Source organism: Marmota flaviventris, chromosome 9, assembly GCF_047511675.1.
Source record: "Marmota flaviventris isolate mMarFla1 chromosome 9, mMarFla1.hap1, whole genome shotgun sequence".
NCBI lineage: Eukaryota > Metazoa > Chordata > Mammalia > Rodentia > Sciuridae > Marmota > Marmota flaviventris.
Window position 1 is genome coordinate 54,161,507 of NC_092506.1, and position 27,234 is coordinate 54,188,740.

General features: G+C 42.2%; 1 protein-coding gene and 1 long non-coding RNA gene across 3 annotated transcripts in view; one reads left to right on the forward strand and one right to left on the reverse strand.

The window, feature by feature from the left end:
* The window catches only part of LOC114098203 (uncharacterized), a 29,105-nt gene extending 22,297 nt beyond the window's left edge, over positions 1–6,808 (reverse strand). The window contains exon 1 of the long non-coding RNA XR_003583698.3: positions 6,721–6,808. This is a non-coding gene — a long non-coding RNA (uncharacterized lncRNA). The remainder of the gene's footprint in view (positions 1–6,720) is intronic.
* Trim66 (tripartite motif containing 66) overlaps positions 1–26,603 on the forward strand; it is a 40,103-nt gene extending 13,500 nt beyond the window's left edge. For both annotated transcript variants that reach the window (XM_071616403.1, XM_027942330.2), the window contains exons 6-20: positions 1,825–1,939; positions 2,487–2,633; positions 4,878–4,995; positions 6,085–6,992; positions 8,224–8,385; positions 19,822–20,343; positions 20,496–20,688; positions 22,122–22,182; positions 22,629–22,803; positions 23,136–23,425; positions 23,906–24,032; positions 24,359–24,433; positions 24,883–25,035; positions 25,473–25,691; positions 26,434–26,603. In XM_071616403.1, the coding sequence (XP_071472504.1) occupies positions 1,825–1,939; positions 2,487–2,633; positions 4,878–4,995; positions 6,085–6,992; positions 8,224–8,385; positions 19,822–20,343; positions 20,496–20,688; positions 22,122–22,182; positions 22,629–22,803; positions 23,136–23,425; positions 23,906–24,032; positions 24,359–24,433; positions 24,883–25,035; positions 25,473–25,691; positions 26,434–26,493 (3,325 nt within the window). In that variant the 3' untranslated portion in view covers positions 26,494–26,603. The remainder of the gene's footprint in view (positions 1–1,824; positions 1,940–2,486; positions 2,634–4,877; positions 4,996–6,084; positions 6,993–8,223; positions 8,386–19,821; positions 20,344–20,495; positions 20,689–22,121; positions 22,183–22,628; positions 22,804–23,135; positions 23,426–23,905; positions 24,033–24,358; positions 24,434–24,882; positions 25,036–25,472; positions 25,692–26,433) is intronic.
* Positions 26,604–27,234: the final 631 nt, after the last annotated feature.

A 27,234-nucleotide genomic window follows, 5' to 3' on the forward strand; every position in this document is an offset into this window, starting at 1 on the left:
GTGTGAGGCACTAGGTTCAGTTCTCAGCACTGCATATAAATAAATAAAATAAAGGTCTATCAACAACTAAAAGCAAATATATTTTAAAAATCTACAATGACATAAAATCATTGTTATTTTTTTTGTTTTTATTTACTTTTTTAGTCATACATGACAGTAGAATGCATTTTGATATATAATACATACATGGAATGTACATACATCAATCATATTGTCTATTCTATTCTGCTGCCCTTCCTATCCTCCCTATTCCTCCCCTCCTCTCCCATCCTTTCTCTCTTTCCAATCTAATGTGACACACTTTTTTTTTTAAAATGAAATCACTGGAAATGATTTTATAGGAAAATTAGTAAGAACTGAAAGCTAATCACATGGGAGACTGGGTTGGGCATCATATATTAATTATTTTTTTTTATTCTAGAAATTCTTTCAGTCAGGAATTATCTCCTTTTTATTGATGAAGAGACTGAGGTTCAGAGAGGTTAGGTGATTTACCTGAGATCATACAACTAATTAGTGACTGAACTGGATTTGGAAGCTAGGTCTGTGGTGACTTCAAAGCCTCTGTCCTTACTTTTTAAAATAGCTTTACTGAAATATAATTTATATACCATAAAATTAACATTTAAAAAGGCATAATTAATTAGTTTTTGGTATTTCACCGAATTGTGCAATTGTATGTAATTATTATCTACTTTTAGAACATTTTTGTCGCCTTAGAAAGAAACCCCATATACATTATTAATCTTGTTCTTCTCCTTTTCTCACCCCTGCCAGTCCTCAGAAATGACTGGTCTACTTTCCATCTCTACCCAAGTTCTTTTTTTTAATAAATTTTTTGATTTGTTTTCGTTATACATGATAGTAGAAAGCATTTATGCACTTTGATATATCATACATAGATGGGATATAATTTTTCATTTTTTCTGAGTATACATGTTGTAGAATCATATTGGTCGTGCAGTCACATATATACATAAAGTAATAATGTCTGTTTCATTCTACTATCTTTCCTATCCCCACATTCTATCCCATCCCCATCCCTTCACTTCCCTCTACCTAATCTAAGGTAATACTGTTCTTCTCTAGTGCCCCCTGCCTTATTGTGAATTAATATCCACATATTAGAGAAAACATTTGGCCTTCGGTTTTGGGGATTGGATTATTTCACTTAGCATGATATTCTCCAACTCCATCCATTTAATGACTAATGCCATGATTTCTATCTTCTTTAAAGCTGAGTAATATTCCATTTAGTATATATACCACATTTTCTTTATCCATTCATCTATTGAAGAACACCTATGTTCTTTTTACCTCATGACATTGTTTCTTGGAGCATCATCCTTTTTTAGACACCAAATTGTATGACATGCCCATATTCACTCTCTCCATCCTGTGTCTAGTGCTATGCCAACTGTTGAGCTTCTGGATATATGTGTATGTAGACTTAGACTTGAGGTTTTGCCTAGAAAAAACAAGTTAACTTTTGGTGATGTGACATATGGGGTGTGTGTGTGTGTGTGAGGGTGCTGGGATTTGAACCCAAGGCCTCATACATGCCAGAAAAGCACTTTATCACTGAGCTATATCTTCAACCCCAAAAGTTAACTTTTGGGCCACTGGCTCACTGAGATCAAGTGGACTGGGCTTTTACAAAGGGTTGGGAGCGGGTGGAGGAAGTTTTTTTTCTTTATTTGGTGCCTGCTGGGCCCTGATCTCTGTAGGCAGCTTCTAAATTGTTGACTTTTAGCTTCCTTGTCTCTTGACCCTTATGGGCCATGAGGGAAGGGCTCACTCTGTTTCATCCCATTGTGCTTACAGGATTTTTGAAGTGAAGCATCAGCACAGGAAGGTGGAAAACCAGATCAAAATGGCCAAGATGGTCCTGATGAATGAGCTAAACAAACAGGCCAATGGACTCATAGAGGAGTTGGAGGTATATGTAGACAGATGGATCAGATGGATGAGTTCTATGCTCTCCTGGATCAGAGACCAGGCATATATGAAACTAGTCCCAGGGCCCAAAACATCTGGGGCTAGAATTCAGATATGCAGTTTCCATAGGTCTCTATTACTTGTGTATTAAAATTTCTAGTCTAATTTTGGGAAGATGGCTCATTAAGTGCTATGAGATCAGTTCAGACTTTCAGTTCAAACTCTCTTAGGCAGCTGCCATCCTTGACTGTTCAAGGTTATAGATTTAGAAGTGTCACAAAGCAGCCCATCTTCTTCAGTGGGTTATTCCCAAGAGATGTAGACATTCATTTATTTCCTCATTCTTTATCCATTGCATATTTGCCACCATCTCTCCCTTCCTCTACCTGTCAGTAGCCCATGGCAGCACTTTGTCCTGCTGTTCTTCTCTCAGGGGTACAATCTCATCTGACTCCATCAGTGCTTACACTAATACACACAGACCATTAGAGTTCCCAAGCAGGCCTAAGAACAAGATCAGAGACTGTGTCTTCTCTCTCTGCACCAAGGGCATTACTAATGAGAGAAAGCGGAAGCTGGAACAGCAATTACAGAGCATTGTGGTTCTCAACCGTCAGTTTGAGCATGTGCAGAATTTCATCAATTGGGCTGTCTGCAGCAAAACCAGCGTTCCTTTCCTTTTCAGCAAAGAGCTGGTAAGAGGAACCTCCCATCCCTTAGCATGTCCTTGAAGCTGATCATATCATCCTCTCTGTCATAGGGGTAATAAGGCTTCCCTGGGAAGTGCCTTTTCTTTTAACAGAATGGAAAAAGCAGCTCTATCTATCCTTGAAATTCAGTCACTGCTTTTGTGCTAAAATATTTCCACCTTCCTCTAGTTAACTTAGCTAGGAAAGTCTGTAGTTCTTTGTCTTAGGTCATGGATTTAGAAATTGTCCTGGACATGAGCAGTGGTGCAAATATGTCACAGAAAGTTATTGAGGTCTGAATGGGAGGCTAAGAGTAAAGGAGGAGTTGAAGTGTTAGCCTTGGGAGGATGGTGATACCCAGGAGAAAGAGGAAGAAGTTTGAGAGAAGTTTATATTTGGATATGTTGTCTAAGGGGCCTGTAAAGCTTCTAAAAGGCAACATCAAAAAGGTGTTTTGGTAGATGAGTGTGGAAATCAGAGAAAAGTCAGGGTTGGAGATTGAGATGAGGAAGTCACTGGGATATTGGTGGTATCACCATTAGGAGAGTGTGTGGAGAAAGAAGAGAAAGGCAAGTCTGGAATCCAGGGAATACCATCATTTTCTGTGTAGTAAGAGAAAGAGGGTGACTGAAAAGTAATGATAAGAAATTATCAGAAATTGGAGGAGAAATAGGAGAGTGTGGTACACAGAAATTGACAGTTTCAAATTTAAATGGTCAGTGTTGTCCATGAAATAGAACAACACTGAATGAAACAGCATAAATAGTGAAGAGACACATGAGATCTGTCAATCAGAAAGTTCCTGGTGATCTTTTGAAAGAAGTTCTAGCAAAATTGAAGAGTAGGAAGCCAGTATGAGGAGACTAATGATGGAACATGGGAAAGTAGAGATAGAAGGGAAATAAGTAGCTTGAGAAAGAGGTGAGTTGGGAGAAAAATTTCCTTTCCAAACATATGCATACATTTATAGGGGAGAATAGGTTGACAAGGAGGAGAGATGTGTGATGGAGTAAGCATACAGACAAGGCAGGACAAGGTAGGATCCTAGAGTGAACCAGTTGAACTCAAACTCAAGGACACTCCCTCTGAGATGGGAGAACAGAAAAGGAACAGTATAATATAGCTCAGTGTGGAAATACACATTTGGGGAGTTTTTTTCAGGGGGAGAGTTAAAATGTTTTATTGGTACATAATAATTACACAAAATAGTGGGTTTCACTGTGGCATCTTCATACATGCATATAACATAATTTGATCCATTTCAGGGGAGTTTTTTTTAATGGTCTCTTCCTCTGCAAAGTTGAAAATGATAATAAGAGGGTTAGGCATTGGGTGAGTGGCACGGAAGATTTAGTCACTGAGAAAAGTGGGAGAGAAAGGAGACAAGAAGTGATAAGAAAAAGGGTTGAGGGTGAAATTAATGCTCTCATATGTAGCCCTGCATAACATGGCTTTGGGATATCTAGATTGACCTAAGTTTAGGAATTGGTGATTGGGGGAGAGAATTAGGGCACTGATGATACTGTAAAATGATGGGAAGCTGGGAAGACCCTCTGGACTGGTGGAGCCTGCTTAGAGAGTCCAGTAAAGTTGAAGCAAATGCTCTGAAAGAGTAAGAACTAGTTATAATCTGGGAGTAGATTGTTGGAGTATAAGGTCTTGTAGGTAGAATGGTTCTAAATGCCAAAGAGGGTCTAGATATGGTGACTGAGCTGAAAAATGGGGTAAAGGTGACTGACATTAAAATATTTTTCAAATAAGTAAGAGGTAGTTAACTAGATGATATCAGAGTAAGTTGGATACTTGCCAGAGTCCTGGAGATAAGAGTTAGTGATGGAAAATAGATGAGAGTAATTACAGAGGAGGAGGGCAACTGACTAGGGTGGAAGCATGTTGGTAGAAGGACAGCAATGGGGAGCTCAGAGAATGTCTGCCCTGTATAGTCTCTTATATTGAGGCAGTAGAATGAATGGAGCTGTCCAGGGCAACTGTTGTCCTGAGGGGGAATTACAAATCACTTGGGTCTTGGAGGAGATATAAATGTTGGGATCCCAGAAACCTTGACAAAAGGGAGAGGATCAGATGGGAGAATGAGAAGGTACTAAGGTGAAAGGGAATGAGAATATGGGGAATGACCTGAGGCTGAAGAGGCATGACTTTTGAGCTCTTCAGCCTATCAAAAGAACAAGGGAGGGGGGTTTCATTCAGGCACAAGTTGCCCATATAAATGACCTTTAGTGCTGTTGTCAGATTGTGTTTCAGATGCAGCGATTGCTTGAGACAAATTGTAATACAGATCCTGGTTCCCCTTGGAGTATCAGATTCACCTGGGAGCCTAACTTCTGGACCAAGCAGCTGGCTTCCCTTGGTAAGCTAGGAACTACTCCGTGGGCTTTCAACAAATTGCTAAGAATAAATATAGGAAATCTTAACTTACTGATAGGTCAGGATATACCCAGGAAAAATCCTGAGATTGCCAGTGGTCATGAAGTCACTTTGCAAACTTTTTCTTTGTGTGTGTGTGTGTGTGTGTGTGTGTGTGTGTGTGTGTATGGCGGGGGAGGATGGGGCAGCTAAATGACAGAGGCAGTATAGGACTTTGTAATAACATTATAGAAGTCATGCCTATGTTGACAGCCTAATGAGCTTGTTAAAATAATGACCAACTGCTGCCTTCATTTGATGCCATTAATCTCACTGAAAGTTTTTTGAACTTGGCACAATGATAAGTGGTATTTAGATTTATTTTTGACTTCCCTCTTCCCTTTGATTTAATTCAGCATACCTTTGGTGGGCACCTGTTCTGGGTTAGGCACTAAAGGACCAAAGATGGATCAAACTCACCCCATGCCCTTTAGAAGCTGTCTTCCCCTAAGTAAATTTCATCTAAACAAGATCAATAATATAATCCATTCATGCACTAGGGGCCCAGAGATTCCAGAGGGCAGTGCTGGTATCTGGCATGACCTGGTATGGGAGCTTCCCTATGCTCTTCCATCTTACTTGCCCAACACACAGTTCCTCAGACTTGTATCTGGAGACTTATCCGAGAGATGCCTGTCTTACCTTTGCTACTTTTTAGCATATTCCCTTCCTACACCCAATGTTGATTCTTTTAGTCAGACTTTCCATAGGGCTGATGTGTTAGAAAACGAGTGGGTGCTATTTGAAGGAGCCCATGGTTTCCTTAGTAAGATAAGAACAGAGTCAGAACTGATAATCTGGTAAAAACAGCTAATTCTTAAATTTAACTGCCTGCTAAAGCAGGTTCTTGCAGGTGCTATTACTGGCAGCATTCTAGACTGAGTTTTGGAAATCAGAAGTTGAACTTATTAATCTTTATACTTGGTACAAGTTTGTTGAATAATGTCCTTTAGGCTTAGGGGCAGGAAGTAGCAAGTGGGGGGGGAACAACTGCATATTACATTTTGAAAAACTCTCTGTTCTGAATTTCCAGGCTGCATAACTACTGAAGGTGGACAGCTCTCCCGGACAGATACTCCTGCTTATGGAGGTTTGCAGGGGCCATCTTCCTTTTATCAAAGCCACCAACCCCCAGTGGCTCAGCAAGAGGCTCTCAGCCACTCTTCACACAAGTTCCAGCCTCCGGCTTTGTGTTCTTCATCTGTGTGCTGCTCCCACTGCTCCCCCATCTCACCCTCCCTCAAAGGCCAGATCCCTCCACCCAGCATACACACAACCCAGAGTTTTAGACAGCCCTCTGAGATGATACCCCAACAGTTGGGGTCACTGCAGTGCTCTACCCTGCTGACCAGGGAGAAGGAGCTGGCCTGTAGCAGTCATCCCCCCAAACTGCTACAGCCATGGCTGGAAACCCAGCCCCCTGTAGAACAGGAAAGCACAACCCAGCGGCCTGGGCAGCAGCAGCTGACTTCCCAGCCCGTGTGCATAGTCCCACCACAGGACATTCAGCAAGGAACCCATGCTCAGTCCACCTTACAGACTCCCTCCATTCAAGTCCAGTTTGGCCACCACCAGAAGCTGAAGCTTAGCCACTTTCAGCAGCAGCCACAGCAGCAGCTGCCACCTCCTCCACCTCCACCACCTCCACCCCTGCAGCAGCCACCCTTACCTCTACCTCCATCCCAGCATCTGGCTTCGGGTCAACATGAGAATCCTCCTGGGCCTGCCTGTTCCCAGAATGTGGACATAATGCACCATAAGTTTGAGCTGGAGGAGATGCAGAAGGACTTGGAGCTGCTCCTCCAGGCTCAGCAGCCCAGCCTGCAGCTGAGTCAGACCAAATCTCCTCAGCATCTACAACAAACCATTGTGGGGCAGATCAACTACATTGTGAGGCAGCCAGCACCTGTCCAGTCCCAGAGCCAGGAGGACACCCTGCAGGTGAGCTGCCTCATCCAAGGACTCTTCAGAAAACTCAGCCTCTCCGGTCATAGGGTGGCACAGGAAACAGTTTCATCATCTTAGGGTGGCCTTAAGCTCAGACCTCACATTTCACAACTACCTTAGATTCAAGCTCCTACCTCAGAGAAGCTCCAGAGAACATAGTACTTAATCCCAACATAGATCTGGGCTTGAGGGATGGAGTGAGGTATTCATTAGATCCTAGTGGTTGGCACTTTCTAACACTATACAGACATTACTTAAACTTTATTCACATCTACTGAGCTATGCATATGGTTTTCTATAACCATATCATTTATCCATTAACACCATTGTTCAGTAGGCATCACCATGCAGAAGTAGGGGTTAGAGAGGGCAAGCAGTTTGCCTAGAGATTATACAATTTTTAGAAGTAGAGATAAAACTTGGAGCCAGGTCTTCTGACTTTTCTATAATGCCACATAAGAGGCCTTGTTCCTTCCTTAGGGGGAAATTGAATGCTGCTCCTCTAATTTCTCAGCTAAAATATAAATAATCGAAGAGGCATAGTTTGTACTTCTGGAATCTTTGCTGCATTCCATATCTTCATTCTTAGCTCCTGTTTTGTTTTATCTCCTGCTACAGCCCCTTGTCACTACGCCTTCTCACTTTTGCTGTGGTAGTGTCTCCTTTAAACCTATAACTACACTTACATCATCAAAGATTTTTTTGATTTTTACTTTATTTCAAAATGTGAGGTCTCACAATTATGCTCCAACATTGACAACTTCAGATAATGCTTTAAATGACATCTCCAGCGACTTCAATCCTTTGAGAGGGGATATGGAATAATTATTGTGATGCCAGAAAAGGGCCCAGGGTTTATTGAGGACTGTAGCTAAATGTAAGTCAAAACTGTGTTATGGGGCTAGGGACGCAGCTAAGTGGTAGAGCACTCGCCTTGCATGCATGAGGTCCTGGGTTAGATCCCTAGCACCATAAAACAAACAACGCAAACCTGTATTATAACTGTTAAATTGCTGACAGAGTTAGCTCAGAATTCTTGTTTTTGATTCTATTATAAGACTATCACATTAGGATGTAGTTTTAGGAAAAGTTTAGATGACAGTATTTTTTTTTTTAATTTTAAGCAGTACACCATGTGTAGGTAGTAGCAGGAAGGGTACTGGATCTTGCTGTTGCTGCTACTCTCTGCAGTGAAACCCACCGAAGTTGTTATTCCCTCTTCTAGGTTACAGATGAGCCTCCAGCATCTGAGGGCCCAAAGCCAGCTCTCCCTCTTGAGAAGAATGTTGCTGCTTCCTTGCCTCAGACATCTGGGGAGGAAACTTCTCATAGTGTCCCCTCTATGGACAACACCAACCAGCACTCCTCTCCAAATGTGGTGAGAAAGGTACTAATGGAGACTGCTTCCCCTGACATGAGACCTACTGCCAGCCAAGACCCCAGGCACCTGGATGAGGATGATGGGTTGGGGGGAGGAGTGTCCCTATTCCATCCCTGGATGCTACACAGTCCTGATTCATGCCTTCTGTCCTAATGAATCAGCAACATAAGTCCTTCTTCACCTCCATTTCCACTCCCACATACATGCTTAAAATGGGGCCTACTGGGCTTCATTTAGGGGAAAGGGAAAGAGAGCCAATTTATTGATTGCTTACTCTGTGCTTAGAACTATATATATGGTCCCTCTCAAGCATTATGTCACTTAACCTTCCCAACAATTTTATCAGTTGGGCATCACCATTGTGTAGCTAAGGAAACTGAAGTCCAGAGCTCTATAGCCATAGAGGAAAGTGCTGAGGTTTAGTTAAGATAAGATCTGTTGTAATCCAGAGCCTGAACTTTTTCCATCCTATAATGAAAATGGGGAAAGTATTTTATGTAGCCTCCACAACCCAAAGTTTATTGCCTTAGAATTTGAATCAGTTGAATTTGTTGGGTAAGTTGTCTGCAGAGGTGTCCTGCAGAGGTAGCTGAGCACCTAGGGATACTGAGATCTCTTGAAGATGAATAATCAGAGGACTTCCTGTTTACTTGCCTACCAGCTTGCTAGCAGTGTTCATTTACCCTTGCAATAATCCAGATCCCCACAGCTCCTCATCTGTCTATTCTTCCTATGCCCTTCACCCCTACCCTTTACCTTCTTCTAGATTAGACCTCAGTACTGAGACATATGCTCCATTCACCCCTTCTTGTGTCCCTTGTCCCTGTTCCACTTATCCTATTTCTTTCTCAGATCTAGTGTCCTCAGTCTTCCTGGCGCATCCATCTAGACCTGGACTTGAAACTCTGTCAGCTATCTATACCCTCCTAGCTTGTTTCTTCAGCCTTACAACATCCCTCTGACTGTAGTCCAATTTCTGCTAGTTGCTTATTATACTGCTTCTCACTAAGTTTCTCCAGCTGCACCACCACCATATATGTCTTGGATCAGTAAATCTCCATAATTCTTGAGAGAAGAGTTTAGAAAAGGAAGGAATGGTAAAAATGAAATGTTAACTTGGAAATTTCTGGTGACTCTTGAAGTCTGGGAAAGCCTCTGATATTAGTGGTCTTTTGACTGTATCTTGCCTTTGAAAATTACTTGGCCTAGAAGCTCAAGGGATGCTGTAAATAGGCTCTTTGTAGTTCTTAAATATTTAATCTTATAAATTTGGGCCATCCATCCATCCATTTATTTATAAATTTAATGTTAAAAATAACACACACACATACACACACACACAAAAAAAAAAAAAAAAAAAAAACACTCCACAAATCTCCTACTGTGTTTCAAATATTTTTCCAGCACACTTTGGTGGATAAGGTAGTTCTGTACTGTAGTTTACAGTCTAGTGGGAGAGATAAATAAGAAAAAAACAATAAATTATAATGAAGTACTGTGGTAGTCATTAAGGTGTACCCCATGGAGCAACGAACTCTGGGAGAGGGGGTGTTCACAGAACACTTCTCAGAAGACATATTTTTAAGCTGACATTTGAAGAAGTAGTTTGGCTAGTGAAGAGTGTAAAGACAGACTGCATCAGTTAAAGGGAATGGCAACTTGGAAGGCCCAAAAGGGAGAAAAAACCTGGGACACTTAGGGCTTCAGATAATCTGACTTGATAGGGTCAGGAGATGCACTGTGAAGTAAGATTAACTGGAACCAGAGAGGTTGGAGGGCTTGTCAATTATGCTTGGAGTTGTGATTCAGTCTTGGGGCTAGGGTAGTAGTGACTGAAGGATTTCTAGTAAGGAGGGGCATGGCTTGAATTCAATTTGAAAGTCCACTTTAGTAGTGGTAAGGAAGTTGGATGAAATCAGTAGCTGTGGGAATGAAGAAGAAGCAAGGATTTCGAGAGCTATCTGATCATGAGTTTTGGATTGGGTGCCTGATTGACAATAGGAAAGCAGACAGAAAAAGACCCTTGGCTCAACACTTGGGTTTGTCTTGGCCCATTGAGATGGGAGCAAGGGAAAAAGAATATATTTGAGAGGACAAATAAGTTAAGTTTTGAATTATCAATATTGTCCTTTGAAAGATGCAGTAGAAAATGACCTGACGGGAGCTGTTCTAGGTGTCAGTAGTTCATCAGAAAGCCTAGGGCTTGCTATTGCTGAAAGCCATGCAGAAAATGCTGCTGCTTCTTTGACAAGGGTCAGTTCTGTTCCTGTACACAGCATGGAAACTGTGTTGCCTCTGTGATTGGCCTACAGGATTCTGTGAGCACCAAGAGGAAGCTGCTTTCCTGTGTGACTGAAGGGTGGCAGTGGGGTTTGTGAAGATCCTAGGAACTCTTTCTCATTTTGGATTGCTCCTGGCTTTATGAATGAAGGCTTATGCAGAAGTTTGGAGGGGCAGATGACTTGGCATTTTTCAGATGTTTTATAAGCCTCTTCATGGCTTGGACTCCCAGAAAAAGGACCCTCAAGGTTGTCATTTTGGCTCATGAGTTGAGAGAGAGGGGTACTGGTTACAACAAAGCTCCTGCAATAAGAAAAAGGGCTTTCTTTTTGAGGAAATTCATTGCCTTGTAGATGGGGTTGGATGAGTTAGAGGGTTTGAGGCTTGAGGATACCAAACATTTTGAGTACCCTTATCATTGAATGATTTATACATTGTATAGTATTTTTCTACCTTTTCCATAGGTTTTTACATGGATCATTCCATTTTATTTTGTTTATCCTAGTAATACTATGAGGAAGCCCTTTCTTATTCTCTTTGAAAGATGTGGAAACTGAGATACAGAAAGGTTAAGTGACCCACCTGAGTTATACAGCTGACCATGGGTAATGTTAGGATCAGAGCACAGTTCCTGACTCAACCCTATGCTTAATGATTAGGTTAAATTGCCTCTCTTTGTATGCTACAGTGGGAAATATAGAACTCCATTTGGCCTCTCACCTCTGGATTTTCCCATCTTTATAATCTTTGAAATAGTGTGGGGCCTTGCTGGAGAAGTCTTAGGACCCAGTCTCATTTGATAGTGCTTAATTTATCTGGTAAAGATATTTTGGCCTCTAGCCACTTCTTAGCCTATACTGGCCGATTAGTGCCAGGGAAGTCAGAAGTCTATCTAAAGATAAAAGACTCAAGAAACCTGTGGCACCAAGCATCTTTCTGTGTTCCATGCTGACCATAAGGGTGACAGAACAGAGCATCTGTGCACAAGGATGTTGGAGTTGGTGCTAAAAGAGTTCATGGTGAAGACAGATTGTGGTTGAAGACTGTGAAAGTTCTTGAATGGGTTTTCTAGAGGCCTAAGCTCTGCCCTCTTAGAAGTCATTTATCCTACCAACTTCTTTGCATCCAACAGGATATTTTAAAGTGAATTTGGACATTTATCTGGTACTAGCTGTTGTCTAAAAGTCCCAATCTTTGTTTAGCTACTCTGAAGAAATATCATGGTCACAACTCTGCAACAGAAAACCCCTTACATTCCAAGAAAAACTGGAAGACATTTTGGTGGCTTCTTTTTGTACTTCTGGACTAGTCAACTGCTGAAGAATACACACAATCCTTTCCTTAATGCTGTCTGAGGGAGTCAAAACATTAAGCATCACGAAAGCTCTGAGTTCCAGATCATCTGCAAGAAAGACTTCTTTGCTGCTGCTCATAATATAGTGCAGATCTACCACAAAGGACTTTAAGGCCAGCAGGATGCTGCCTATGGCTTAAAAAGAGTCTGAGATATAATATACACTTCCAGTAAATGATAGAGAAGCAGTAAGAATTCCTATGACCCAGATTAAGAGTGATGCAGAAGAACAAAGGATGATGACTCAGGTTGATAGCATTTATGCCATTATCAAAGTACTTTGATGCCTGAACTCTTAATTTATCTCTTTATAATAGCTGAGATTTATATCAACCTTTGGAGGAGGAGATTAATGCCTGGAGATGGGAAATGACTCATTTAAACTCATATTCAAAACCCTGGCATATATGAGGAAATATGAAGCATCTTTAGTCTCCAAATACACAGCAATAGATCAGATAATGGGTACTCAACCTCAGCAATGATCTTTTCTTCATAGCCTGACCCTCACAGTAGATAGAATATTCCCAAGGCCTAGTGAAGCACTCTTAGGACATTTCCTATATCCTGGTCAGTTCTACTCTGTCCTACTCAGGAGACAAGGCAAACACTCCCCAGGTCTGGATTTCTGAATTTAACACCCTTTAAGAAGCTTGTGTTCTTAATTCTATCTTGATTTCGGTCACAAACCAAATCCAAGATCTTTGCCTAGGTCTCCTGGCCCATGAGAAAACAGGCCTTTGCTGGTAGGCTGTAAATTTCTTCCAGTGACCTGAGTAAACCTCTGACCAATTCTTCTGAGCCTCCAAGTCTTTCACTCATCTCTTTCACTTCAGACTTATTGGACCCTCCTTATTCTTTTTGCCTTACTTCTCCCCTCAGAATCTGTGATAATGGTTTTTTCCTTTTCTTTTCTTTCTTTCTTTTTTTTTTTTTTTTGACACTAAGGATTGAATCCAGGAGGAGATCTACCACTGAGCTACATCCTCAGCCTTTTTAAAATTTTATTTTGAGACAAGGTCTTGCTAAGTTGCCCAGGCTGTCTTCAAATGTACAATCCCCTGCCTCCTGAGTTGCTGGGATTACAAACACAATGCATCACTGTACCCGGCTCCTCTTTACTTTTGTGATATCCCCAGGTCATCAGGGCACAGGGCACTTTTTTATTGCCCATGAACCTTTATCCAATTGATTTTGGTCAGTTTGCATATATCAGCATATTTACTTTCATAGGAATAGCCTTCGGTAGTACAAGAGCTTTTCATTTGAGATGGAAAATCATTTACTGTCAACAAGAGCAACAACTTTACTATAAAAATCAACATGTAAAACCAATTACTGGAAAAGTTAATCTATTCTTCACTTGTCTTATTCAGCTACTTCAAAATATACTGCTATTAAACCAATCTGCCTAATTTGAAGATGTTGAAGCCCTCAAATATTTCAAGAGTTTAATTCACAAATCTGTTTACTTCTGTCCTTGTTTTCTTTTCTGTTTCCTCAGGCAGAATGAAAGCTTTTAGTGTATTTCCAAGACAAAATTCCCAAGTAGTCTTTGGTGATTTTAACCACTGGAGGGAAAACCCTTATAAAGGATATAAGCAGGCAAACAAAAGCAGATGTCACAAATCCCACACATTATTTTCTGTATGAAATCATAACCACACTCAGTTATCCATCAGCATTTTTTATCTAGCAAGCTTAGATATGCTTTTTTTCTGAAATTTATACTTTTCCTATATTAAAATAGTAAGCAGATTAGAAGCAGGAATAAGGACTTCTATAATGGCAGCTCACAACAGGGAGAAGGCAAGATGCATGGCCTGGAAAAGTGCCACTGTGTGAGGTCATTCATTGAAAGGGCAAACTAAACTCTCCATTCTTAGTAGTTCCTGAGAGCATCTCTGGACTAATTAGTGGCTCACCAAAAATTCTTGACTTACTAGGCTCCATTTACTCTGTTTAATAAGACAGGGTAGTGTGTAAAGTGTTTTAAACGTACTCCCATTCAAAATAAAGTCTAAGCCAATTGCATTTTGTTATTGAAAAAAAGTGTGTTTCAGATATCTGGAAAATTAATTTATGTGGAATGCTACTCTAACTGCATTACTTCTCTATAGTAATATTATCTAACTGTAAGAACCTAAAACTAATATTAAACTCAGGGCATGTGAACTAAGTGTCCGTTTATTGACTTTGTAATCACTTCTTACTAGGGTACTGGCATTCTAGCTATTGGCCCCAAATTAAGACCAGCCAGTGGATTTTCAGGCTGGGGCTGGATTTGTAGTCTTGGGCCTGTATGAGGCTTGGGAAATCTGAGAAATCACTCTTGTGTCTCAGTTTCCCTTCCAACTGTTTAAATGAGAAAACAATGCTTTCTCTTAATTTTGACAATACCATGTGGCAAGCATTAGAACAATAATGTCAACACATTGAGCTCCAGAAAGAGATCCAGCTGGTGAGGGTGCAGAGAGAGATGGCTGCAGATAACAGATCAAGCAGAAGACAGGTTAGATAGATGAAGGGCTCCAGGCGACTGATAGAAGAGATATTGAAAGCCAGACAGCTCAGGGAGGTCTCGGGTCAGGAGGGGAGCCAAGTCAGATGGTAAAGAAAGGTTAAATTTACTCCAGGCATGGCATTTCAGACAAGTCAGAGAGGCAGCAGATGGAGACAAGGAGGCAGAGAATGACAAGAGACAAGAAGAGGAAGAAGACAGGGATAGGAACATACAGTTTGGGAGAGTGAGAGAAAATTAGAAACAAGTGAGGATATGCTAGTTGAGGGAGATAAGGGGAAGTTCTTTAGGCCCAGGATCATCTCCTTTCATGTGCCAAAGATGACCTGAGCTGATACATGTTTTTGGCATTTTGCCTTTTTATTTCTGAACTAGGAAATAGTTTATTTTCACTTCCTCACTATGCATATTTTCATCCATGAAATCTGTTTTATATATGATTAATTCAAGGTGTCAGTTATGTAGTTGACAGCCTAGAAGAGTAAGTGATGGACCCTATAAGACTTTATGGTGGGAAATGCACTTTTGCCTTCTCTCATTTGTCCTCTGTACAATTCTGGGTGCTGAAGATAGTTGACACTATCATCTCCACTGGCAGATGGGTGGCTTCTGTATGTGAGGCAATACAGCCACTTTCCCAATCCCTTCTCTAGCCCTAGTATGCTCTCGAGAAGCCCTTTCTTTCCTTCCTGGCCCTAGAGACTCAGGCTCATTCCTTGCCTTGAAAGTTGGCCCTCCCCTTGCCTGCACTCATCTTGTAGCACCAATAGCAGAGTAGCATGGAGGCTTTCAACTCTACTCTTTTCTTCCTGTACATGAAATAAGTAATTTTTGATTTAATATTTTGTAGCTCTTCCTTCCAGAGAGTCAGATGAAGTATCAAAATAACTAGTACACAGCATATATAGGTTCCAGAAGTGCTATTGTGTTTGTGTAGCCTATAGAAATGGGGTTGGGACTGGTTTCCTCAAAGCACTTTCCCTGGGTTTCTTCTTTGATGGAAGTTCCCCCAGGTTCTTGTTACCAGAGCTTTAGCTTACTTCCTTATAGTATTGGCCTCCTTGAATTTGGCTAAAGACATGAAGATGAAAGAGACCACTCTAGTCTGTGGTATCTTAGGACACATAACCTACTGCATACTGTCTTCTGGGTATTATGGGAGCAGATCCAGCAAGTTCACTTTAGAATTCTTTCATGGCTCAGTCTACATGTCTTCCTCTGCCCTATCCTTTGATTAACTCACATCTTATAAGCAATTAGCATAGGAGGTTGATATCCAACAAATGTGATCTCTATCTTTTCTCTGGCAAATTTTGCCCTTGGGGATTTTATCTTGTGTGCATATCTGTGACATACAGCATCCTACCATTATTAGTTGGATGGTCTCAATGGATTTTTATATTCTTAATGCTTAGCAGCAAGGATCTCATTGAGAGCTATCAATTTAATTCTCAATGTCCAGCATGGTAGATGAAATGAATGCCAGAACTGCATTATAAATACATGTCAAGAGGGGAAAAGGTAAAAAAAATCCAGTTCAAAGGATTGGACTGTTGTATATACAAAAGGGAATGCAATAACACTGGGTATTTGTGTCTACAGATGAGGATATGTAAGTTGTTAGAAAGCTATCATAGTGTGTAGCCAGGACAACTAGAGGACACCAAGGGATGCAGTCCTGGGTATATTGAGGAAGCCATTGGTTTCTAGCTTTAGCCCCTTAAGCTAAAGCTGGGCTTTGTACCTAGTTTCCCAATTTGGTTTGTGCATTCCTCTTACCTCTCTAATCATTTTTTTCCCTTGGGACTTACATTGTAGAACAAATTGAAGCCCTTTTATATAAGATTATTGAATTATCAAGGAACATATAAAAAGCAAAATTTTCTTTGGAGAGAGAAAAGATATTTAACTCATCTGCTTTTGAAATTCAGAATCAAGAATCAGAAGTATAAATTTTACTAATGCTGTTAAATAAAGGACAGGGGCAGGGAGAAAACAGAAAGAGATGATAATAAGAAAGAAAAACAGAAAATTAAAGGAAAGGCCACGAGAGAGGGCAAGGAGGATAGGGAAGGATAAAGAAATTGAAGAATAGAAAAGTGAGAGAGAGAGAGTGAAGGGGAGTCAGCCCAGAGATGGGTAGAGAGAGCAAGGCCAAAATTAAGAGTGTGGCTTTGGTACCAGAGGTCTGGATTCTAAAGCTATGAAAACTTAGTATACTTGGTGAAATATTGAAAGGATCCTCTGCAATCAGAAATGCAAGTAGGATGACATCACTACTTGTATTCATCCACGAGGAGTAAAGTAAGAAAGAAAATTAAAATTCACTCTTCATAGATTACCTTATTTATGCACACAGAAAATCCAAAATAAAATTCCAGAGTGAGTTTAGCAAGATCTCTGGATGAGATTAATATAAAAATCAACTTTATTTTATTTTATGTTTTTGGTACTGGGGATTGAACCCAGGCACACTTAAACATTGAGCCACATCACCAAACCTTTTGTTATATTTTATTTTGAGACAGCATCTTGCTAAGTTTCTTAGGGCCTCACGAATTTGCTGAGACTGGCTTTGAACTTGTGATCCTCCTGCCTCACCTCCCAAGCCATTTGGATTACAGGCAGGTGCCACCATGCCCAAGTTCAATTTTATTTTAATATACCCTATTTCACAAATAAATGAAAATTACAAAATTATGTTTTATAAAAACATAAAAAACCCTAAGTTGCCTTTCTGACTCGAATTTTCTCATGTAAAACTAAGGCTACAACAAAAAATAATAACAATAACAGGAGAAATGGTAGAAACAGCTGGTGTTTATTGAGTATCTACAGTGTGCTAGAATGCATAAACCAAATTGGGAAACTAGGCACAATCCCAGCTTAAGGAGCTGAAGCTAGAAACTAATGGCTTTCTCATTTGTTCTAAATGTTTAAATGGGTTATTTCTTTAACCTTCACAACAACTCTTAAATGATTTTTGTGAGGATAAAATGAGATAATATATGTAAAACACTTAGCAAATTGCCTTGCATATAATATTTGCTATAAATTTTAGCAATACAAAAAAGTAATTATTTAAGGGAAACTCAGACTCAGTTGTTAGTAGAATAAAGCTGCTGTTCATTTGGTTAAGATTTAGAATAAACAGTCATGTAGTGCTATGAAATTTTAGGTGTAGCACATTAATTCATTTTTTCATTCAGGCACTGCTCTTGGCTTTAGAAATACAAAATAGACAAAATTCATGCCCTAATAGAGTTCACTGTTTGGCAATGGGAATCAAATTAATTAAATGCTATCACAAATTGGGATATAAGACTAAAAGTACAAGGACAAGGCATTATGAGAACATAAAAGGTGTGTAGAGTGGCCTGGTCTGGACTTGAGAATGAAAGAAGGCTTTGTTGCAATACTGGCAACTGAGCTGAGTTCTACATGATTGTGGAACAGGGTACAGGGGTGGGAGAATATTCACAAAGGAAGCAGTCTTTCTAGAGTGGGTGAGGGCTGGGGGTGCTTGAATGATACAGGAATTGAAGATAATGTCTGAAGATAACGTCTGGAGCTCAGAGAATGGGGAGTGGGTTGTAGTATGGGCTGTGACTGTAAAGGAGAATGTCAGAACATAGACCCTTGGGAAACTGTTAAGCATTTTTATATTCATTCTAAGAAGAGTAGAATGCACTGCAGGGTTTTATGAAAAGGAATGATGATCATATGCATGTTTTAAAGTATTTCTTTACTGACGAGGCCATGCCTGTTGTCTAGGGAGCTATGAAAGTAGGTGAGGCTAGTGAACCATGAGTAGAGAGAGGAATTAGTAAGTATATCTGAGAGATATTTAAGGCAGAACTGATGGGCCTGCTTTTAGCTTGGGTGAGGGAGGAGGGGTACACCATTGATACCTCCCACCTGGGATCTGACTTGCAGAGCTGGGTGACTAGGAGTGACATTCACTGAGATGAGGACAGTCTTTCTTCACTATGAAGTGGTTTTATTGAATTTATATTGAAACTTGAGAATGTATTCAAAGTGTTTATTTTCCTAAGGAAATTTGAATTTTTCATATATGGGGAAAAGAATGACAGACTTGGAAAGCTGATTTTAGAAGCTTAGAGATGCTTATTCCTTGTTTTCCCTTTAATATTTTAAATAGTTAAATTGCTATTTATTTAGCATTAAAAAAACAGAACTTATAAATTCATGAAGGTTAGATTTAGACTAGTCTCTCTCCTGCATCAAATGTTTATTTAATCAGAAAAGCTAAATAGATTCAAATGCAGCAGTCTATATATTTTTTATTTCTTTTCATCAACCCTTTAGTTCTCTTCTCCTTGGGTCATTCAGTAGTTTTATATAAGAAAAGAACTTTTGGAGCTGGAACATTATTGCTTCATTCAGTGATTTACATTCCCTCAACTTGGGGGAATGTCAGTCAACTTCCTCTGCTTTTCACTGGGCAAAAGATTGGCTACTGAAGGCCTTAGCTTAATGGCTCTGGGATTGCTGATGGCAAAAATGTCTAGGATCATCTTAAGTTAGTTGCTCACAAGTTCCCTTTCTTTGACTTGGAATGTCTTTGGCAGGTATATTAGGGCTAGAAAAGACCTTCAGATATCTTAGTTAAAGCTTTTATCAAATGCTGGTGGTACTTGGAGTTGATTTGAAAAAGCATAGAAGAGGCCCTGGAGTTTACCCATGTTCTCCAGGCTGATTGGGACTCCCTCAGCATTGGCATCCTCTCAAAAAAGAAGTTCTGAGGCAGATCAGAATTTGAGCCGTCTTAACCTCCCATCACTTTTATGCCAGAAACTAAACTTTAGAACACCTTGAAAGGAAAAGAAATCACCAGTGGTATAGTAAGAGGGGAATGTGAAATTAGAGGGCAGTCTTGCTGACTGACTCTTTGCTTAAGCACAGAAGTGAAGGTGGGAGAGGTGGTTAATTGATTGATTGATTGATTGTGTGTGTGTGTGTGTGTGTGTGTATGTGTCTACCTTAGGTCAAATGGTAGGCTTTCTCTTTTTCACTGTCTGTTCCCTACCTCCACCCAATACCAGTGTCCTCAGCCTGTGCCTCCCTCTCTGTGTCATAGCCTAAGAACTTCCTTGGTGTCAAGGATTTGAATAGAAATTCATGTGCTGCCCAAGTTCCCCATCTCTCTTAGGCTTAGAGGCCAGAGAGGAATCTGAGCATGGGAGCTCTTGTGGGCTGGATCTCCCCTCTCCCTCCTGCCATTCTCAGCTAACAGCCTGACTACCCTTTGTCTCTGTTCCTATAGAACTCCACCTCGGTGAGCATCATGGGCTTTTCCAACACTTTGGAGATGGAGTTGTCATCTACCAAGCTGGCAAGGACCCTAGAACCACAGGTTCAGAGTGTGAGAAGCCTGACACCTGGCCCTCCTCAGGCGATACCCAGTCTGCTGAGTGGCCCCCCACAAGCTGTGTCCAGCCTGACGAGTGTTCAAAATCATACCATGCCCAGCCCGACAGCCAGTCATCTACAGGTCATACCAAGCCTTGTGCATGGCACATTCCAGTCCATGCCTAACATGATGAATGAGACCTCCCCAGCCATCACAAGTCTAGCAAGTGACCATTCTCAGGCCAGGCCCAGCCTACTGTCTGCTCACACCCAAGCTGTGCCAAGTCTAGTGACTTGTCCTTTGAAGAGCATGCCCCTGGTTTCTGACATGCAGCTGGAAACTGGATCCACTTCCAGTCCTGACCCTGGCCGAGCTGTAGAGAGCCTATGCCCCAAGGATGGAGTTGACCCCTCCCTGAGAAATGCCCTATGTAAGGTAAGTCATAGGGAAATGTCAGTTAACCTCTTCTGCTTGTCACTGAGTAAAAACTTGGCCACTGAAGGTCTTATCCTGGCTTTAGCTTAATAGCTCTGGGACCACTGATGGCAAAAATTCTTTGATTCTTTTTGTCTTTTCTTTTTTGGAAGATGGAAAGTGAGGATTCCTCTCATTTTACTGACTCAGTGGGACAAGGCCCCATGGCCCCTGGGCTGGATGTGCCCAAAGACTTGGCTATTACCTCAGAATTAGAGGAGCCAATTAATCTCTCTGTGAAAAGACCTCCCCTGGCACCGGTGATCAACACATCTAAAGCTCTACAGCAGTACCGGAACCCACAAGGTGAGACTCAAGTAAGAAGCCTGCCTTCATGTTGACCATAGACTTGTGCAGATGGACTAAGCACGTTTAGGTGAAGTACAGGGCAGCAGATAGGCTCTAAGCTTGAGGAGTGCTGCTTCTCTCTGAGGCTAAATGTACCTCTCCAGAAGCAAGTTCCTCTGTTCTGCTTTCCTCACTGTGGTCAGACTGATCCATGTGGCCAGCTTTCTTGTAACATTCCCCCTGCAAAAAGTCCTGGGGTCTGGGTTGCATGTAGAGGGAGACTGGAAGAACTCACCTCAAGGTGGCTAGTCTGGGAAAAATATTATAGGTAAAAAAGCACATCTGACTTTAGAGTTGGACATACCTAAGTTAGAATACCAGCACTGTGTTTTTTATTTGATTTTGAGTGATATACCTAATATCCCAGAACTGATTTCTTTCTCTGTAAATGGAACTAATCATACTGACTTCATAGGCTACTGGGACAAATAACTGCAGAGAACTAACTTGACAACTTACTCTGTAGTAGCAAGAATTTTCCTTGTATCCAGACATACTGTGAATTTGTGTTGTTCCACATAGAAAAGAGATTTTGGAACATTGGAGATTGGCTCTTCTCAAACTGGGCTAGGCTAAGATTTGTTTCTTCTGTGGAAGGTGATTTGTTTATTTCTGCTGGTAAGAAAGTCTGGAATTCAGTACCATTGATAACTTGGGACTTTCTTAGTTCAAAGTACAATGTATGCTTAATTTGTAATGATCAGTCTATTTTGTATAGATTTAATCACAGAAAATGAAAGAAATATTTTCCCCTTTTTTCTCACATTGAAAGGCCAACCAAAAAATTATTGGCTCTTATTATACCCAATAATGTAACCCTGCATTTTATGTAGTTGGATTTATTCTTATGGATCCTGCTTGCCCATGTAAAGTGCCTAGGACAGTGCCCAGTGCTCACTGGATGCTTTCAACAAGTGCTAGTTCCCTCTATTTGCCTCCACTGCTCCCTGTCCATCCATAAAGACTGTGCTATACAGGAGAGGGCTCCCTGAAGCCTCTAGCTCACAGAGTGTGAGCTGGATTCTCAGGCAGTTCTGGAATCCCAGCCCTTGACTGAAAAGGAAGAACAGAATGACTTCTCAGAGCAAGTGTTACCAGAGTACTGGAAACAAGTGGTTTGTGAGCTCATTTCAAAGGTGAGAAGCTGGCCCCTCAGTGCCTGACCCAACACTCACCTGTGGGCAGCCTCTGAGCATTATCTGTGCTCATCCTTGAAAGAAGGTGGCCTCCAGGAAGGATATCCATGGTGGGATTGCCACCATTATGAATCATTACAGTGTAGAGGAACAATTATGTGATGTGTGTGGCCAGACATGTGAATAACAGATATGAGTGGAAGGTGCAGGTGACAGAGTATATCATCACAGGTATTTATTTGTCTTTTGCTTTAGAATATCAGAATTTTGAACAAAGACCCTTAGAGCTGGATAAAAAAGAGAATCAGAGCATCAGGTAACAGACTCTTGGTCAACCCCCGCCTCCAACTCCAAACAACTTTATGTCCTGTACAAGAAGTAAGCATCCTTCCTGACTTCACTAGAAGCAGAAACTTTCCTGCTTCTGTCTTCTTTGACCCCCAGGCCCTCAAGTGGGGTGTGTATCGTTGGATGTCTGGGATGATTGTGGGAGGGTGTCCTGGCTCCTGCCCCAGGAGGCATGCACTCTGTGTGTAGTCCTTGCTCTTCGTGGAGCTTCCTTCTTTGACAGGGACTACACAAAGGGCTTCCCAGTGTCTGACAGGGTCTGGCCAGGCAGAGCTGGCAAGATGTGAACCTCAGGGGGTTGGACTGAGGAGATCTTGAGTAGTTACTCAGTTGTGGGATCACAGATGAGCCTGACTTAGAGGTTGGGATCAGAGGAGGCTCTTGCTGATACCCAGGATATCTCTTTTGCCACAGAGCTTTCAACACTGAGCCCAAGATTCCCTATGTGCGACTGGAGCGACTCAAGATCTGTGCTGCTTCCTCGGGAGAGATGCCTGTATTCAAGCTGAAGCCTCAGAAAAATGATCAGGATGGGAGCTTCTTGCTGGTTATTGAATGTGGCACTGAGTCCTCCAGCATGTCCATTAAGGTACCACTTTACTATGTTTTGACCTTAAACCTTGGCCCAGTCCAGGAGTCTCTCCTTTCTCTCTGCTGCAGCTAGAATTCTGGCTCTGGGGCCTCTCCTGAGTCTCTGAGTGAGGGTGTAGCTTGGCTAGACTTTGTCCTCTGCTGTAAGGGGTCTCTGAGGTTCATAGAAGGAGTAAGCTGTCCCAGCACTTGTGGGACTTGGCTAGCTTGCAGTTCTGGAAGAAATGATTCTTATATTAAGTGCTCAGGGCTTGTCAGTCCCTCCCACTGTGTCCCTCCACATCTTGTTAGTACTGTTCTCTGACTACTCAGACTCACTTTTTCCCCAAGGTTAGCCAGGACAGCCTGCCTGATGCCATCCAGGCCCCAGGTCTGGGGGGAAGAAAGGTCACTGTCACTTCCCTGGCTGGGCAGCAGCCACCAGAGGTGGAAAGTACAAATCCTGAAGAACACAGACTCATTTCTCGAATTCCTGGAGCCAAGAAGGGTCCCCCAGTCCCGATAGAGAATGAGGACTTCTGTGCTGTGTGTCTCAATGGTGGAGAGTTGCTGTGCTGTGACCGCTGCCCCAAAGTGTTTCACCTTTCCTGCCACGTGCCAGCCTTGCTCAGCTTCCCAGGGTGAGTCATACCAATCCAGTGCCATTGCCTGGCTACCAGGGTTATCTTCTATTATTATATTATTATTCTAGGTCAGTCCCACAGAACTTCCCAGGATGGGCCTACTCCCCTCTTCTGGGCCTACATGAAATGCAGGTCTGTGAGTTAGTGGGCCCTATATGTGCCTTCTGCACTCAGACAGGTAGATGTTGGAAATTTGGTTGACTTTCCTTCTGCCTCTGTTCTCAGCTTCTTCCTATGCAAAGACTTGTCTCTGTACTTCTTCCCTGCCTTCTTCCTAAATATTTTTTCTGGATTCACTAAATCCTGAGTTACTGAATTTCTTTCAAGCTCATTGCTAGGAAGCCATTGCCTCAAGTGAAGAGCTACAGACTCAGTTTCCCACACTGTTGCCTCGATGCTTGTCTTGAAGGAGAGGGAGAGGGAAGGGTGCTCTGGGCAATTTGCTGAAGCTTAACATGGCCTCACCTATCTATGCAGGGGAGAGTGGGTGTGTACCTTGTGTTGCAGCTTGACGCAGCCCGAGATGGAATATGACTGTGAGAATGCTCGCTATAGCCAGCCTGGAGTGCGGGTACTTCCTGGCCTGAGCACATGCGACCAGAAGGTAGGGAAAGGTCTCTAGAAACAAGGTTTTCTGCTTGGAAAAGCACTCTGTGCCTAAAAGGGGCTGAGGTCTTTCAGAAGGGTGAGACCTGCTTCTGGGTACCTTTCTTTTGGACTGTGGCTGATGATAACTTGGCCAATGGGAATTTGTGTGGTTTTCATTCTCCTGAAAGCTTTCCTCTGGCTTGGGAGTCTGAACTGTGCCTTAGTATTATGATTGGAAACCTGTGGTACAAAGCCAGAGAGTTGTTAGTTTTCTCATGTTTGATTTGATTTTTGAAATGGGCCAGAACAAAGTGACACTGTTGCCAATTATGATTTCTGCAGAAATGTGAGAAGCTGGTATTGTCCTTGTGCTGCAATAGCCTCAGTCTGCCCTTCCATGAACCTGTCAGCCCCTTGGTAAGGAAAACCTTACTGTTTCTGCTTGCTACTGTCATTTCTGCTCAGAGGGCCTAGGCCATGGGGCAGGATCATGATGGTGTACCCAGGGGGCTCAGGATTCAACCATGGGGCAGGATCATGGTGGTGTTCCCAGGAGGCTCAGGATTCAACCATTGGAATAGTGACAGTATTAATTTGTGGATGGTCCCGGGGACCCTGGGGGCCATGGCCAGTCCAGTCTTTACTCTCCAGCTTGCCACAACTGCTGCTGCATCAGACTTGACTTGGCAAGTGATACATTCCTCCTATTTCTTTTTTTTATCTTCTCCATAATTTTATTCCTGCTGTTTCTCATCTTTCTTCTATTCTTTCACTTATATTCCAACTCATTCTCTGCCTCTTCTCTTATCTGTACCTATTCTTTTCTCTTCTTTCTTTCCTTCTTTTCCTCTTCTCTCCTTCCCAAGGCGCGACATTATTATCAGATTATCAAGAGGCCCATGGACCTGTCAATCATCCGGAGGAAGCTTCAAAAGAAGGACCCAGCTCATTATACCACCCCAGAGGAGGTGGTATCAGACGTGCGCCTCATGTTCTGGAACTGTGCTAAATTTAATTATGTATGTCTTTTCCATTTTTCATCTTTTCTATTACCCAGTGACCAAAGTTTATAATGGCTGAAGTGAGGGTTGGGGTATGGGGATCAGGTTTGGTTTGGAGCTGCCAGGAAGACCTAAGAGGAGTCCTGAGGTCTACTGTGGTGAGTTTTAAAGCTCTATCCCACACTCAACCCTCAGCATGGACTCAGGAGGAAGATAGAGAGGTGTTAGTAACTGGCCACTTGTGGGTACCTGTTAATGTCGCTTCTACTTTAAGAGTTGTACCAAATTGGTTATCCTGAGTCTTAGGAGAAAATGCTCAGTTCCAGACAACCCAGGATGCGATCCCAGAATAGGCCAGATAGGCTTTATGCTCTCTGTATTGCTCTTGAGGGAGGGGCCTGGAAGAGTTGGGCTGGTAGAAACAGGCCAACCACCACTGCTCTTTTCCCCATCAGCCTGACTCAGAGGTTGCAGAGGCTGGCCGCTGCCTGGAAGTATTCTTTGAGGGATGGTTGAAGGAGATCTACCCAGAGAAACAGTTTGCCCAGCCAAGGCAGCAAGACTCAGACTCCGAGGAGGTGTCTAGTGAGAGTGGATGTTCTACCCCTCAGGGCTTCCCGTGGCCCCCCTGTGTTCAGGAAGGCATCCAACCCAAGAGGCGGCGAAGACATATGGTAAAGCTTTACTGCCAGCTGGCAGGCATGTACGTGGGTGGGTGATTGGGCAGGCAAGGGGTAGCTGAACAACAGGTATAGAGCAAGCTAAAGTGAAGCTGCTTGGGTAGCACAAGAGATAGTGGTGAAAATGAACCCTCACTTCAAACCCCTTATAAAATAAGGGAGGCAGGGCAGTGTGGGGCTCATTAACTCCAGTTACTAGTGAGGCTTGATGTTTAGAGAGATGCATGTGCCTACCCAGTGTTACCCAGAAAATTAGCAGCAGAACTGGGGGAGCAACGAGCTATCTTGACTCCAAGCTCAATGCTGGTTATACTACACTGTGATGACAATAAGAAGAGAAGAATCTAGTCTCAGTGCCTGATCTTTACTTTGGGTTTGAGGGAGAAAAGCAGGGATCTTTTTCAGCCTCTTAGTGTGTAGAAGGAAGGAGAGGTTTTGCTTACAGCAGAGAGAACGTCTCTGGTCCCACCTGTGTGGGCCTGAAATTTCAAGTCATTGCTATTAAATTCCTCAGAAATGTAATGTTTACGCAGTGTGCCAGGAGCTGACTAACCATCCCTGGTTATTTATGATACTTAGCATATTAGGTATAGCGGCTTCAATAAGTTTTGCTGTTGCATTCCTAGGATAGACACTTTGACTCTAGAGAATATGAGTCTTAACATGTGGCCTTTTCATGTTAGTAAATCCTACATATGGCTATTCTAATTCCAAATATATTTATTTTTTCTCTCAGGAGAATGAAAAAGCAAAGAGAATGTCGTTCCGCCTGGCCAACAGCATCTCACAGGTGTGAGAGCTGGAAGAGACCGAGCACTCTGGTGGCTGGTGTCCTGTCCTTTTGACTATTCCTCCCCATCCTTCAGCTTACTCTTCAGAATGTGGATGTGAGATGAGTCTTGTTGAGCTGTGTAGTGCTCTTCCTTGTCATTTGCATCTACAGCATTTATTTGGGAGCCATAGCACATCCACTACAGAGAAGATTCAGTAATAAAGAGGAAAGAGGGAGAGGTGTTCCTTGTTTCTGGAGTAATCAGATGTATGGGTCACCTTGACAAGACCATGCCTGATCAGGCTCAGAAGGACCTAAATTCCTTGGTGATTCTCTCCACTGAGGAAAGCAGACCTTCCTCACCTTTCAGTGTCCAGGGCTCAGGAGCAGAGTATATTATCTCCTCCTGGCTCAGAAAGTAGGTAAAAGAAGGGAAGAAGTTTGGACACATGGCAGGTCTATGATCCCTGGCCCAGCATAGCCAAAGATTGTCACTGTTTACCATTGCTTGTCCTGTCAGGACAGAGGCGCCTGTCATAGGCAGAACAAGGAGGCATCTAGAGGCCACAGATCTCAATTGGTGCCTATGTAGGTTCTAACGGTTTTCAGGGTATTTGTTTTTCATACCCCTTTTCCTGAAGTTGACTTAGGTGGCTGCTGTGAAGATGCTCTGGATGGTATGGCATTCTTGCCTGAGCTGGGTGGCTGTGCAAAGATATCTTAGATCTGGCTCAGATTTCACTTGCATCAAGATGCCAACTTTGG